Below are 16,290 nucleotides of genomic sequence, written 5' to 3'. Positions count from 1 at the left end.
TCACTGGCAATTACTTAGCTTATAAAAATTGCTCTGCAAATGTTAAGAATATTCATTGGTGTGATGGGTGGGAGTTTCAAAGCATGATGAGAAGTTTGCCTTTCACACAGCCTGATTTCATCACAAGGAGCTTACCACCACTGTGCTTCGTCCTGCCTCCATGGAAACCCAGATTCTCAGGCAGGAAGGATGCCCTGGGCTCCTTGGGTCAAGCTCCTACCCCTGTGCCAGTCTTTATGTGAACACGAGGGCTGCCCTCCCTCCGCTTCTAAGGGGGCAGAGCCCTCCTCCAGCTCGGAAGTTCTCTTATCTATGTGACCTCGATCATTCTCACCACACTTATTTCCTTTTCCAGCCCTCTGTGGATATGGAATGATTTTCTGGAGAGAAGGGACGACTGAGACTAACCCTTTCTCTGTCCTGTCGCCCTCCCCCCAAAAGGCTTGGGTGACCCCATACTCACTGACCTTCCCTCTGCCCTGACTCTTTAATTATCTTGAGCTCTCTCTGAAGCACAGGACTCCCACAACCCGGGAGCCACACACAGGCAGGCGGGTTTTTGATTTCTTCCGCCTCTTAGAGGACTCAGGACGAGGAATATTATGACTGGGGTAATTCTCAGCACTTAATCTTCCCCTTATTGTGTCTGTGTCGCCTCACTCTCTTCAACTGCCTCTCCCAGAGCTCCTTCCGTGTAAGCCTGCTGAGCAACCTTATTGTGGGGGGGGAAGTCTCTCAGTAGGAGACCCTAATCCTCTTATCAAGGGGATGGGGAGGCATATGGGGAGGGGTGGAGACGCTGTGTTCCTGTGTTCCGGTTTCTGTCCATTCAGTGGTGCCAGAGGGAGGGACTAAGGCCCTGGGCCTTCCCAGGGAGACCCTGTTTCTGGGAAGTTATGAAGAACATTGGCCAGCCTTTGCTTAAAGGGGTGGGACAAAGACCTGCGAAGCCAAGGCTTTAGGGCAACACTGAAGTGGGGTTTCTCCGGATTGGTCATGGAAGTTTCTATCCACTGGTTCAAGGAAGGGCAGTCATGGAAGTTTAGCAAATGGTTCAGGGTCCTTCCTCCTCCCAGGGCTGAAATGTCTAGCAGCCCTGCAGCTCTCGGGCTAACACTCTCGAGTCGTTGTGGGGTAGTCGGATCTGGAGAGATTCCTAGTCACCAGGCCGACCTCCCCCGAGTTAGTATCCTTATCCTCAGGACCTTCCTGTGGCCCGCAAGTGCACGGAGAGCTAACAAATGGCCAGGAATTCTCAGGAAGAACTAAAGCAGTTCATCTCAGTTGGGAGAGTTGAATCTCCAGAAACCTGCAGGAGGAAGCTGAGTCTAGGTCAGACAGGTATGGAGGTATAGGGGCAATTCTCTAGGAGAACCACGAGGGAAAGTTTACCACCTTCCTCTTCTATTCATCTACTGCAGCACTGAAGATTTGGGGTGAAGTGGGGTGGCCCACAGACTGCTGCTGTTTGTATTCTCATGGGGTGCCATGAAGCCAGAGCTCTGGCCTGGCTTCTTTGGGATGTCTTTGGGATGGGAGACATATTCCAGACTTGGGGCTTCTTCAGGGCCATCATGGAGATCACATACAGCTGCACAGGCTGTACACTGCACCGTTCCAGACTGCTACATACTAGGCTCCACAAGGTCTTTGCCTGTTTTGTCCATGGATGTACCTCAAGTGTCTAGAGCAGTACCTGGTGCATTGTAAGTGGTTCTCCCACTGCCTCTCCCAGCCTCGCTGGGGCACCTCGGGACTTGGCAGGGTTGTGGCATGTATGGCTACGAGCATGACCTCCGAAATCTAGCTCCCTGGGTTCCCATCCCAGTTAGACCACCTTAGGCACATCACATAGCCTTTCCTCATCTGTAAAGTGGGCATGTTAATAACAGCACTCCCCTCAATAACAAACAATACCGAACATGCATTAAGCACTTACTGTTACTGGGTGCTCTTCTAAGCACTGTGCTTACACTGGTGTTAAGTCCTCACAAAACCCTAAGAAGAAGGTACTATCATCATCATGGAAGCACAGAGAAATTAAATAACTTACCCAAGGCTGCACAGTGCCAGTGGTAAAGCTGTGATACAAAGCTAGAGTTGTGCCAACTCTCATACAGTTTTTAGAAGGGTGGAAGGTGCTGGGGCACCTGGGCAGCTCAGTTGGTTAAATGTCCAACTCTTGGTTTCGGCTCAGGTCATGAGCTCAGGTTCGTGAGTTCGAGCCCCGCATCAGGCTCTGTGCTGACAATGCAGAGCCTGCTTCGCATTCTCTCTCTCCCTCTCTCTCTTTCTTAAGATAAATAAGCTTAAAAAAGGAAAAAGAAGGACTGAACGTGCTTATTGGCAGTGCCTGATTCAGAGGAAGTCATAGCAAGTGTTAGCCACAGCTACACAATATTATTATTACCTCCCTTCCCAGCTCCTAGAAATCTACTTGGTCCCAGACGGCTACCCTGTTTATCCAAACAGGGCCTCCAGAGGCCCCTGAACTCCCGAGCCTCCTCCGGCCTACAGCAGCATGGAGCCGCCTGAGTCCTGCCAACATAGCTAATGCCATCTGCCCCTGAACTTGGTCTGTGTTTTCTAGTCAATTGTCTGCACGTCCTCTCTCCACGGATGGCTGGGACATCAGGCTCAGCTTAGCCCGAAAGTCCCCAGAGGGCAGGGAACATGGCGGTGTGAACTCAGCATGAAATGACACAGGTTTGGGATGACAGAGAAGCCAGTGACATCCCGGGGCTTGCTCACATTGAGGGGATGTCAGTAGGACTGTGGCTCACTGACCCCGTTTCCTTCCCCGTCATTTGGCGGAGGTTAAGGGAGAATGCGTCGAGCTTGAACAGTGTGCAGCCGACACAGGGAGTAAAGGCAGCAACGGGAAGGCAGGGGAGTAACACTAGCAGAGCATGACTTTTTGACAAGCCTGGACTCAAATCCTGGCACAGCCCCCTAGCTCTGTGTCCTCGGACGGGCGATTTCATGCAACCTCTCTGAGCTGGAGTTTCCTCATCTATAACACAGAACAAGAGTACCACCTACAAAGGGCTGTGTAAGGTGCTTATGAAGGACTTTATGGGAAGGATCCAGCACTGTGCTCTGCACACAGCAGGTGTTCAATAAATGGTAGGCATTGTTACCATCTGGTCATTTGAGCGTTTGGGACATTGGAAGGCAGGGGTCCCGGCTTCAGTTCACCTGCGAACTAACTAGGCAGTCTTGAGTTTTGAACAAGTCTGTTCCCTTCTGAGCCTCATCTCTTCCCACCAAAAATGGGGCCATATCTGGGTGATATATAAAGTTCATTAGAGTTCTGACTTCCTGTGTTCTTTGATTCCAAGTCATTTGTAGCCCTGGGGTACTTGGATTTGGCCTGAAGCTCCCAGAAGAGCCCAGTGGGCTTGCACCACTGTGCTGGAGCCACCTAAAAGCGCAGAACAAATTCCTCTCCCAGAGTCCAGTGACCAGACCTCTCCCCTGCCCTGGCGGAGGGCACACCAGGTTTGCAAGTTTTCTCAGAAGGGGACTCTATCCCCATTCCTAAATCCACACGAAAACATGAAAAACTTAATTATGGCTTAAAGATGGCGTCAGCTCAACAAGGGAGAGGAAAGGAGAAAAGCAAAACAACCCCAGCATAAGGCCAAACTCCACATTGCCCCTCCCATTCTATATATATCAACCCTTGTGTGAGAAGCAAGGCAGGGAGGAGGCTCTGGCTTGTTCCCCAATGACACATGCTACGATGAGAGAAGATCCCCTCATTACGTGTCCACTTAGCGCTCATTCAAACACGCCACAAAGTGGAAGTAATTAAGGAATCTGTGTCAACCTTGGGGCAACCTCTCCTAGTCCTCCTGCACATGGCCTCACACATGTGGGCACACAGAAATGTCAGCACTGGCTTCCCTTGGCTTTCCAAATTAAGATCTGATGGTGGCCTATGCAATGTTTTTGCGCTGAGTGTTAGCAGATGGGACCAGCACAGGGCCCTGACCAGCACAGCCAGGTGAACCAGGACTGGGTTAGGGCACACACACCAACACCCATGGGCTGGGGGCAGAACACCTTTGGGACATAGGAAGGCCAACCCCAACACCGCTGTTTGGTACCGAGTCATCATGGGAAATTCTCTTCCTGTTCTACAGAGCTTATTCCACCTCGTTTGGATTTTATTCCCAGGCAGCATAAGTAAGAAAGTAGTACAAGGCTGAGAAAGGTCTTACCCTTTTCCTGCTCCCCTCAAGGCTTCTGTGTCTCCCTCCCCACCCCACCCCACCCCCACACAGGTGCCTGGGTGCCAGAAAGGACCATATTGGGAAGAGGGCAGAGAAAGGCTGCTTGCTCCTCCTCAGCCGGCAAGAAACAGGCCCACAGAGGGTAGATGATTCCATAACCACTGACTTTCGATTCCTTCCTCACTCACTCAATTCACCATTTCACCAAACACTGACCAGTAGGCACGGTGCTACGTCATGGGGAACAAGATGGGCTCACAAACAAGAAGGACATCTGAACCACAAAAGAAAGCAGACCGGCCCCTTGTCGTCTACAAATCGATATGGGAATCACAGGATCGATAACTGAAATGACTGGGCTGGGTTCTGTGAATGACACCGATATAGGATACGGCACTCTATTCTCCAAGGCACCCAAGTATCCTTCTACAAATTGGACAGCATAACCCCGGCGTTTTCCTCATGCTGCAGGGCCTCGTCAGGGAAGGACTGACTGGGCTGTCCTATTGACTCCTACAAGGGCAGGTCACCGGGTCACTGGGGATGCCAACAGAACTTGTGGGTCAGGCTCACTGGAGCGAATCCCTAGACTATGAACGCCTTGAAAACAGGTCAAAGTCGTATTCATCTTTATACATAAATGCCATTTAAAATTTTTAAATTATTTATTTATTTTTTTAAAAAACTGGGGCACCTGGGTGGCTCAGTCGGCTAAGCATCTGACTTCAGCTCAGGTCATGATCTCGCAGTTCGTGGGTTCAAGCCCTGCATCAGGCTCTGTGCTGACAGCTCAGAGCCTGGAGCTGCTTCGGATTCTGTGTGTGTGTGTCTCTCTCTGCCCCTCCCTGTTCATGCTCTGCCTCTCTCTCTCTCAAAAATAAATAATTTTAAAAATTAAAAAAAATACAGGCTCCATGCCCAATGTGGGGCTTGAACTCACGACCTCAAGACCGAGAATGGCATGCTCTACCGACTGAACCAGCCAGGTGCCCCTTATTCATCTTCTACCTTTGGGTTGAGCACGGTGTTTGGCACAAGACAAACACCCACTGATGGTTTGTTGATTGAATGAAAGGAGAAATGAATGAATGAGTCACCACATGCTAGGAGTGAAGTTCAAAGGTAGGGGAGCAGGGCATAAAACGGAAGTCTTCCATTATCTCTCGTCTCATCTGTTTTCTTCAGGCTTGAGTACAGGCTCCCCTACAAAGCACAGGCAGACCCCGAATCTTTCCCTCCATCCAACCCTTCAAAGAGCTTGGTATATCGTTGGCCGAGATGGGTCACCATGACGACCAGCCAGTGCAGGGCAGAAGCCGTGCAGTGAACCTTGTTCCTCTTCCCCAGGAGCCTTGGAGGAAGCAAGGGTTTCTCACTTTCTTTATCGCCTCCAGAGGCTCATTGGCACCCCACCCCACAGTGGAACCCAACCCAGCTAGCTGGGAAGGATGGTCTTCCGGCTGACAAGCCTGGGGGACTCCTAAAGCCAGTCTGCAGCAGACGCTAAAAGTGAAAGTCCTCTCACCAACTCATCAGATAATAATTAGGACCGAGTGCCTGGTTAGGTGGAGATCATTAGCCTCCAACAACGTGGCATACACATAAGGAAGCCATTACACTAACAAAACTGCAAATGTAAAAATAGAGCTCCACATAGTTTCCTGGTTACCACATTCTAATTCTGATGGTTTTTCAGTGCCAGTGAAATTTGGTTTCCTTTGTCCCCCGCCATGCCCTGGTTCCTCTGCGTGTGTACTTGTTGTGGGAGGCAATGGCTTACTTTCTAGATGCCCAGTCTCTACCCCCGTAAACCTCTACAAGTCTTGCCATGGAGTGCGTGTTGCTGCTCTGTTTTCAGGGTCACAATGGTCCCAAGATCACTACTGGGGCCCAGGCCAGCAGAAGCCTCAAAAGGGCCCAGCCCCCAGCCAAGAGGAACACCCAACCACAAGCATACAGGGGACAAAGAAGGCAGAAATGGCATGTCCAATGACAAGGGTCAGGCTGTGTTCTATGCCCCAGCTTTGCCCACCAGAGCAAAACACCGAGACGAAGCTAAGACAAACTCTCTGGACAATCCCAGGTTTGCCAAAAGCAAGCTCATTCTCTTCCTGGGGCAACCAAAGGATAGGTAGAGCCGGTGCCTGGCAGGATGGAGTCTCCTGTATCTCTCGTGTGCACCACAGTCACCCTCTGGGTATTTCTTAAATGTTGCAAGAAAATCAGCACACACACCCAAACGCTGCCGAGAGTTTAGATTCTGACCAATGTAGTGCCTAACAGGCATTCACCCGTCCATTCATTCACCAGTCACTCATTCAGAGACACCTGCTGAGCACCTGCCGTGGGCCAGAGGCCAGACTGGGGATGCACCTGGGAACAAGCAGTGTCTCTGCTCTTACAGAATTATCACTGTATCCGACTTTCAGGGGTCTTCTTGGTGAGTCTCACATTCTGGCTCCTGAGGCTCAGTCACCAGGACTACAAAGCATCAGGTGACTATAGGTCACTATGTTGTGACTATAGGGTGCCACAGGAAAGATGATATGTGCGGGAGCGGCCTGTGAAAAGTGGTCCCGGGAAGCAGTCGTCAGGCAGTTAGCCAAACGGCTCTGGACACCATTGCTGGTTCCCAGTACACCTTCACTGTTCATCTGGGCTTTGCTTGGAACCTGGCTCTTGCGTCTCAATCTCCCAGCTTGTTACTTTTTTGTCAGGCCCTCGGTGGCTCCCGAAACCGACCCCTGGATAAACAGGGCACCCACTGGCCGCTTTCCTAGCCTGACTCTGAAGTGCTGCTTGATTTGATGGACCAACCCTGGGTTGAGTCAAGCATGGCAGAAACTCAAAGTGCAATTCACAGGTTGACGTCTCATTGTTAAGAGAGGGACCTGTATTAGCAAAGTCACTTCTTCCACATGGGCAGTGGGGAGACATCTAGTCCAGTGGCCTCTCCACCCCCAAGAGGAAGTCTTTCCCCCAGAACGCTTACCTGTGTAGGAGAAGCTCTCCTCAGTCCCACCAGGGGGGCCAGAATAGCCATCGAGGGCCCAGCTAGCCTGGGGGACGGGACCAGGTTCCTGGTCTGTCTGAAGCCTGTGGGACAGAGAACGGGTGGTCACTCATAGCAGGGGTTCTCCTGGCCTCAAAGCTTCTCCAAGGAGCTAAGGAAATCCCCTTGGAGCTCGGATCTTCTCCTCTGCTGTGCCCTGCACGCCTCTGGGCTGGACCTTCCCTGGCAGACACGCACACGTGTGCACTCCAGCACGCAGCACGCCTTGGGCAAACTTTGGCCAGTGGTAGGGGCTCGGGCGGGGGGGGGGATCTCCAGAGGGCACGGGGATGCCCGATGCCAGTCACCCTTTGGTATTCCACCCATTCCCAGGAACACAAATCACCCACAGGACAGAGGAAACCCACAGCAACTCCAGGCCTCGGGTCCTTCCTCCTGCTTCGATCCCTGCCTTCGGGCCATGCCTGCATTATAGCCATGCACACACAGAGGGAAGAGCTCCCTCTGAAGCTGAGGTCACTGACTCCTTATGACAGCTCAGGGGGCACACAGGCCTCCTTGGGCTTGCTCACAGCCCCGGGGAAGATGGAGGGGTAGGCTTAGTTGAGGTCACAATGACTCCAGGAGGATAAGTTCATGTTGGGCCAGTGTGGCAGCAGGAAGGAAGGGTGAGGTCTCCGGGCACCAGCTCCCAAGTGCATGCAGACTTCTGAGCACAACCCTAACCGTACAGTCGCTCCCAGGAACAAAGGCTGTGGGAGCTTTTATTATAGGCAATTACCCTGGGCTCTCAGAGCTGGCCCGCCCACCCGTCCGCCCGCTGTCTCCAGCTAAATGGACCCTTTGGCAGCTTGGTAGGAGGGGGAGGGGTGAGCTGTACACGCAGGAGGGGAAGTTGACGGCTGGTCCTGGGGACGGGGGCTGGGTCAGGGGACCCTGTGAGTCTCCAGTGCGACTGAAATTTCGTCTTCCTCTCTCCAGTTTTTCCTTTTTTCAACCTAGATGGCTGGGCCTCTGGGCTCAGCTCTGTTGTTAACTTGCTGTGCAATGCAGAGCAAATCTTTTCTCTCTCTGGGTCCCGCTTCCATCATGGGACAGAAGAGATGATCTCCAAGGCCCAGATCAGTTTGAGAGTCCAGGGTTGTGTGAGGTGTTTGCTGCCCCTGGATGGCTCTTTCTAAGCCATGCAGGCAGTATTGAGTTCTTGTGTGTTTGCAGGCCCCTAAGGTGGGTGCTTGCAATAGAGCTGGGTGGGGGTACTCCGAGAAAGCAGGAGACCTCATCTTGCCCTGGGGACTGCTCAGTATGATGGGGTCATTCACCACGTACTACTATCAATTCAATGTCAGCCTGATGTTTGAGTATTATGGGGATAAAGAAAAGCTGAAGTCGCTTGGTTTCCTGGAAGAAATGAGTATAGATCTGGGGTTTTGAAGGAATGCAACACACTGCTGAGAAAGTAATAGGACATTCAACTGGGGAGAGGGAATTCTATACAATGTATACATGTTTCACTGAATAGCATTGTATATGTAGAGCTAGGCACTGCCTGACCCAGAGCAGGTAGGCAGTAACTAGCGTTAGAAATACAAATAGTTTGGGGTGCCTGGGTGGCTCAGTCGGTTAAGCGTCCGACTGCAGCTCAGGTCATGATCTCGCGCTCTGTAAGTTCGAGCCCCGCGTCAGGCTCTGTGCTGACAGCCTGGAGCCTGCTTCGGATTTTGTGTCTCCCTCTCTCTCTGGCCCTCCCCCTGGTCATGCTCTGTCTCTCTCTGTCTCAAAAATAAATAAACCTTAAGGAAATACAAATAGTTTGGGGCACCTGCGTGGCTCAGTGGGATGAGCGTCCGACCGAGGTCATGATCTCACAGTTCATGAGTTCGAGTTCTGTGTCTGTGCTGACAGCTCAGAGCCTGGATCCTGCTTCGGATTCTGTGTCTCCCTCTCTTCTCTGGCCCTCTCCCCCCCTCCCCCAGTCATGCTCTGTCTCTCTCTGTCTCAAAAATATACAAATAGTTTGGGGCGCCTGGGGCGCCTGCATGGCTCAGTTGGATGAGTCTCCAACCGAGGTCATGATCTCACAGTTCACGAGTTCGAGTTCTGCATCTGTGCTGACAGCTCAGAGCCTGGAGCCTGCTTCAGATTCTGTGTCTCCTCCTCTCTCTCTCTGCCCTCCCCCTCTCTGCCCTCCCCCACTCACACTCTGTCCACTCTCTCTCAAGTAAACATTTAAAAAAAATTACAAATAGTTTGCTCTCATGCTTGTTAGAGCCTGCACCGGCCCAGGAACACTGAGGAAGGCAGCCTCTATCGCTCTAACCTCAGTTGATTTCACACTTTCATCTCTGCCTGCCTCCACCCTCCCCCCCCAACTCAGCCAGGAACCCCAGTGTCTCTCCTCTGTCTCTCCTCACTTTCACTTTCCAGCCCAAATGGACAGTTTCATCTATGTTAGAAGTTGGCTAGAGGTTGAACCTGAGAGAAGAAAACCAGTAACCCTATCCTGACACCATTGCCTGTACCCTCCTAACTGAAGTCTGATCAGAGGAGGGAAGGAGAGAACTGTGAGAAAAGGAAAACACTTGGCAGTTGGAAAAAGGCAGCAACAGGGTGGTGATCCTTTAGGCGGCCTTTTTCCAGGAGAGCAGAGGAGAAGGAGGTTGAAGACCTGAGGAAACCTGAGGGAAACTGAGAGAACCACAAGTATGAGACCAGAGGATCTGGAGAGCAGACTGAGAGGCATTTATGCCTTTTCTGGGTCCAGCGAGCAGGGGCAACCAGAGGGAGGCAGCGGCAGGTCAGAGAAGAGGCAGGAGATGAACTTCATTGGGAAGGGCCACACTCAGATCCTAGGAAAGAGATGGTTATGGGCAAGGAAAAAGATGGCTGATGGATTTGTTCCCTGGAGAAGCAGGTCAGGCAGGACAGGCTGGAGACAGGGAGAGGAGCATGATAACCTCTCTTCTGTGATCAGCTGGAGCTTTGCAGAAGGCCAAAGTAAAGGCTAAGGTGCTGGGGGGTGGGGGCAGGAAATTTCCATGAAGACAGGAGATCTGTGACTTCTAGGGAGCAAATGGCACCTCCTTGGCTATGAAACTTGCAAAGGTAGCCCAGCCTGGCCCTGGGCAGCAGCTCCAGGTCCCATGGGGCGTACCGGGCTCCCACCAGCCTGCTTGGGGCACATAGGGGTGCCTTCGTCCTAATCTTTCCTTGCCCAAACCATGACCCTCCCTACCACCCTAATCCAGGGCCAGGATTAGAGGAGGGTGAAGGAGGGAGCGTGGTAAAGGACCACCTCCTCTCCGGGGTTGGTACAACACATTTCCACTTCTGTTTCAAATGCAAACATGCAATAAATGTTTGTACATGTGCTGCCAAGGCGAGCATAACATGCAGTAAAGTGTTGCATTGGAATGTTCCGAGGAAGGAGTTCTGACCTCTTTGAAAAATGTCAGAGTCTAAATCTGCCAAGGGACTTGTAGGGTAGGTAATGTAAAATCTTAAACAATTTAATGCCTAGACACTTTTCCCAAAGATTGAATTCAAAATGAAGGAGATCAGGTAGGAGAAGAAAGTCAAAGAGTCACCAGGGAAACACCGTACTAATTGGGAAAAGGCCACGGCGAAGGAAGGTCTGCCCTGCATTTTTGCTTCCTTGCGTTCTCTCATCAGCGGGAGAATCTACGTGGAGGGCACGAGGGACAGAAGTGAGGAGCTCCTTCGGAAAAGCCACACGGAGTGCTGCGTGGGCAGTCCTTCAGGCAGAAGAGATGCTCCGAGAGGCAGGGATCGCCCAGGTAAGAATGTCCTTTGATCGTGGAGTCAGCTAGAATGCCTGCCATGACGGGAAGCTCACTGCCTTATCGGTAAATTTGTAAACCTCTCCAGTTGCTGGAAAGTTTTTCCCACTCACCTTCCGGTCTGTCTCAAACCGACTTCCAACCACCATGATGCTTAGTGCTCTGGAGCTGCACCAGGTAAATCTAAGTTATCTTACAACATGACAGCTCTTCAAATATTTGAGAACAGCTCTCAGAGCCTCTCGCGAAGCCTTCCTTTTCCAAAGTAAACTGCCTCGGTTCCTTTCACCATTCTTCTCACACCTTTTTTGGATCCCACACCAACCTGTCCGTCTTTCTCGAAATGTGTTTTTGTGCATCAGTGTCCTTTTAAAATGTGATGTCCCAAAGTGATACTCTAAAAGAGGCCTGACCACATGGTGAACAGAGTGGGAATATTGGCTTCCTTGTCCTGGACACCGGACATCTACTGCTGAGGTGTAAGAGTGCCGGAACTTTTCAGAGCCTGAGTCACACTGTTGGCTCCTAATAAAAGTCAAAGCTCCTCACGGTTTCCAGTGCCCCCCTCCAGACGCTCTGTCACCACAGAGACTCCCTGTGTCCCAGGAATGGTGTACCAACTTTTTTTTTTTAACTTTTTTTAACGTTTATTTATTTTTGAGACAGAGAGAGACAGAGCATGAACGGGGGAGGGTCAGAGAGAGGGAGACACAGAATCCGAAACAGGCTCCAGGCTCTGAGCTGTCAGCACAGAGCCCGACGCAGGGCTCGAACTCACGGACCGCGAGATCGTGACCTGAGCCGAAGTCGGCCGCTTAATCGACTGAGCCACCCAGGCGCCCCTGTACCAACTTTTTAAACCCCAAATGGAAGTGGGTTTCTCCTCACACTAGCACAGAGAGAAAACCCAGAAAGTCAGGTTAGTCAGGGAGGTACTTAATTTGCATTTGAGCCTCTCTAAACCATGTGACGCTCAGTAATTAAAACTTGGTTTCCTTACAAATAACCCAGTGAAGAGATGGGCAGAAAACATGAATAGACACTTCTCTCAAGAAGACATCCGGATGGCCAACAGGCACATGAAAAGATGCTCAATGTCGCTCCTCATCAGGGAAATACAAATCAAAACCACACTCAGATATCACCTCACGCCAGTCAGAGTGGCCAAAATGAACAAATCAGGAGACTATAGATGCTGGCGAGGATGTGGAGAAACGGGAACCCTCTTGCACTGTTGGTGGGAATGCAAATTGGTGCAGCCACTCTGGAAAGCAGTGTGGAGGTTCCTCAGAAAATTAAAAATAGACCTACCCTATGACCCAGCAATAGCACTGCTAGGAATTTACCCAAGGGATACAGGAGTACTGATGCATAGGGGCACTTATACCCCAATGTTTATAGCAGCACTCTCAACAATAGCCAAATTATGGAAAGAGCCTAAATGTCCATCAACTGATGAATGGATAAAGAAATTGTGGTTTATATACACAATGGAGTACTACGTGGCAATGAGAAAGAATGAAATATGGCCCTTTGTAGCAACGTGGATGGAACTGGAGAGTGTTATGCTAAGTGAAATAAGCCATACAGAAAAAGACAGATACAATATGGTTTCACTCTTATGTGGATCCTGAGAAACTTAACAGAAACCCATGGGGGAGGGGAAGAAAAAAAAAGAAAAAGAAAAAGAGGTTAGAGTGGGAGAGAGCCAAAGCATAAGAGACTCTTAAAAACTGAGAAAAAACTGAGGGTTGATGGGGGTGGGAGGGAGGGGAGGGTGGGTGATGGGTATTGAGGAGGGCACCTTTTGGGATGAGCACTGGGTGTTGTATGGAAACCAATTTGACAATAAACTTCATATATTGAAAAAAAAAAACTTGGTTTCCTTAATGTGGCCATTTTAGTAAAGCTATATATATATTTTTTCAATTATTATTATTATTTTTAATGTTTATTTATTTTTGAGAGATAGAGCATGAGCGGGGGAGGGGCAGAGAGGGAGGCAGACACAGAATCCGAAGCAGGCTCCAGGCTCCGAGCTGTCAGCACAGAGCCCGACGCGGGGCATGAACCCACAAGCCATGAGATCATGACCTGAGCCAAAGTCAGACGCTTAACCGACTGAGCCACCCAGGCGCCCCAGTAAAGTTATATTTTTATTTAAAAAGCGTGTATACTAAGGGCACCTGGGTGGCTCAGTTGGTTAAGCCACCGACTCTTGGTTTCAACTCAGGTCATGATCTCACGATTCGTGGGTTTGAGCCCTACGTCAGGCTCTGTGCTGACAGTGTGGAGCCTGCTTGGGATTCTCTCTCGGCCCATCCCCTTCTCTCTCTCTCTCTCTCTCTCTCTCACTCACTCTTTCAAAACAAACATTTAAAAAAAAAAAGGAAAAAAGAAAAAGAAGCATACGTACTTGATGGACATGTTTTCCTATGCACTCAAGTTGCATGTCTGAAGAAAACTAGAGACTAATTTGTTGACCATGTTGTTATGAATGGTGGCTGGGCCACCGCCAAAGGTGGCGACCCCTGTCTGACCATTTAGAAAGCAATACTGACTGTCCTTGGTAGGCCAGGCACGAGGTAAACAGTTATGTATAAAGAAATATGGTAAGTGGACAGAAAGAGACTGAGAGACAGACAGATACAGAGTATTATGGGAGGGCCAGGAGGAACAGTTAAGACTTCACTCACTATGAACTGAAGGCACCATGCCCGTGACAATGCAGTTAGTCTAACTCACAGTGGTGGCAAATATCCCAGATGAGCTGGGTGAGACTGACCTACCTACCTGCACCTCTAGCTGCTTAAGCATCCACAACACCCTAATCTACTGTCTCAGAGCCCAGGGAGATGGACATTTTGGGATGGTACCCTCCTTATGATCCTGTTTGTTACACAGTCCCCAGAGTTGAGGCCTCTGCCAAAAACCTTGCTTAGATCCTGGTCCACATTTTATGTCCCCAATCCTATCTCCGCTCTCCCAACTCTTTGCCTCACTTCCTCTATACTCCGGGCCCCCCGGTCTCCACCAGCTACTCATCACCTAGGCTCCCTCCTCTTTGGACTTGCCACTGAATCCCAGCTCCATGCTTCCCTCCCTTCTTCCCCATCTGCCCCCCACCCCAGCTCACCTGTACTGGAAGGGGGCTACTGTGGCTGTGACTGGCTGACTCTGCTGATGGACCGAGGCGAAGCTGATGGCCCCTGGGGTGGGGGAGGGGCGCTTGCTCTGCACAGGGCTGCACACTGGGGAAGAAGCCCCTGATGCTGCCCCGGCATCAGGCTCCAAAGACTTCAAGACCCCTGGACTTTTGTAGTTTGTATCTCTTTGGTCCTTTCCCGGGTGGTTAGGAGGTTTTCGACCTTCAGGAGCCGCTGGTATTTGAGTTTCTCCATGAGAGCTCATTCGGGATGGGCTCCTGCCCCGGGTCTGGCGGACTGGAATCCCTTCCTGAGCCACCTTCTTCTTTCCCTGGGTGCCTTGTGTCTCCCCAGTTCTTCTGGACCCAGCCCGGCTGGAGAGGGCAGCTTTTGGGCTTGCCCTGGGACTGCTCCATGGGGAGCTGGAGAGGCCTTCACCACCCTCAGCTGACTCTCTCCCTGCCCCAGAAGTCTTGGGGGAGCCTCTCCCCCGAGAGGCCTTAGGAGAGGAGTTTCTGGAAGGGCCTCCTGCTTTGCCCAGTCTCGGGGAGGCCGAACGCTGGGGGCTCAGGGCCAGGCCGGCCTGGCGTGGCCGCAGCTGGGGAGAAGCGCCCGGTGTATGAATCCTGGTCTGGGAAGCAGCCCGAGGCACAGGTATGGAGGAGGCATAGTGGGGCCGGCTGGCCGAGTTCACATTGGCCATCCCATTCATGGTGAGCAAGGTGGCAATGAGGACTACTGTCCTGCAGAGAGAGGAGAGAAAAGAAGATCGTTAGGCACCATCCTGAGTTTCCGTCCCTGAGGGTATAAAGATGATGATGAGGTCAGGGGAGGAGGCATCAGCATCCAGGCTGGACACTGGGACTCCTGGCTTCACATCCTGATTCAGTCAGTGCCTCCCTGCCTGACTCTGGACAAAAACCCCTTTACCTCCCCTCTCTCAAATGCTGCTGTGAGTCTCCTATGCAGACACATATGTGAAAGTGTTTTGGGAACTATGGTGCTCTCTACAAACGGAGTTAATCTGGCTTCCCTTGCCTCTGTTGCCCTCCACTGATAGGGGATAGACCCTTCCTCGTACCCTGAGTCTACAAGGCACTGACCACGGTAAACCAACTTCCTTGTGCCGTCCGCCTTTGCTCTGCATGTTCCTTCCACTTGCCACTTTATCTGACAAAAGTGCCCAGGATACCTCTCCAGTGGAGTGTAATCCTCCGGATCCCACTGGGCCCAAAGGCGGAGCAGCCGATCCCAATCCCCACCAATCATAAACTTTCGAACCTTCTCTGACCTCGGGCTTCTGTCACCTGGCTCATACTATTCACTGGTCCTCGTTGATGCCCATCTCTCCTGGTCCCTATCCACTGCCCCCACCCCTTCAGTCACTGGAGATTTGGGCACTGGACTCACAGTCTTCCTTTCTAGCCCATTCCCCATCCACCTCCCAACCTAGCAAAAGTGACCTCTGCCACCCTGGGCCTCTGGTCTCACAGATTAAGTGTCCCACGTTTAGATACAGGCAGAACCCTCTAGGTACCCCCCTCCCCCAGCACTCAATCCCTTCCCTCCCAGACCCTGATCCATTAATTATCGCATCTCTCTCCCATACCCTCAACCTCTCCTCCTCTACCAGCTTCTCTTCCCTGCCATGTTAATTAATGAATTAATTGCTCTATTAATCACTTTCATTCCCAAGGGAATTTGAAGCCATTTACAAAGACACAATCAATCAATTTCAGATAGGTGAAAGAGTGAAGTGTAGGAAATGTACAAAATGAAACCATAAAAGAATTTTCAGAGCACACACATAAATGCTTCCATAATTTTGTTGTGGGAAAGGCCTTTAGATGCCCCACGTCAGAGGCAGAAATTACAAAAGAAAGCACTGATAGACTTGAGTGCATAACAATGAAAATCTCTGTATGAACACAAGAGCCCTTTCAAAAGGTTCAAGCCACCAAGAAACTATAAAGATACTTGCAACATATATGGGGGGCAAGGAGTTAATACCTTTAAGCACAGGGAATTCTACCAAATCAATAAAAGAAAGCAAATGCCCCACAGAATAAAAAGCAAAAGACTTGAACAAGGAA

General features: G+C 50.9%; 1 protein-coding gene across 6 annotated transcripts in view; it reads right to left on the bottom strand.

Moving 5' to 3' along the window:
- Positions 1-16,290, bottom strand: part of NAV1 (neuron navigator 1) — a 245,554-nt gene that overhangs the window by 159,050 nt on the left and 70,214 nt on the right. For all 6 annotated transcript variants that reach the window (XM_030303210.1, XM_030303207.1, XM_030303208.1 and 3 more), the window contains exons 2-3: positions 14,188-14,940; positions 7,231-7,334 (exon numbers count right to left, since the gene is read on the bottom strand). In XM_030303210.1, coding sequence (XP_030159070.1) covers positions 7,231-7,334; positions 14,188-14,909 — 826 coding nt within the window. In that variant the 5' untranslated portion in view covers positions 14,910-14,940. The remainder of the gene's footprint in view (positions 1-7,230; positions 7,335-14,187; positions 14,941-16,290) is intronic.

The sequence above is a fragment of the Lynx canadensis genome, chromosome F1 (assembly GCF_007474595.2).
Source record: "Lynx canadensis isolate LIC74 chromosome F1, mLynCan4.pri.v2, whole genome shotgun sequence".
In the NCBI taxonomy this organism is placed as follows: domain Eukaryota; kingdom Metazoa; phylum Chordata; class Mammalia; order Carnivora; family Felidae; genus Lynx; species Lynx canadensis.
This window is presented reverse-complemented; position numbering and strand designations above follow the sequence as displayed.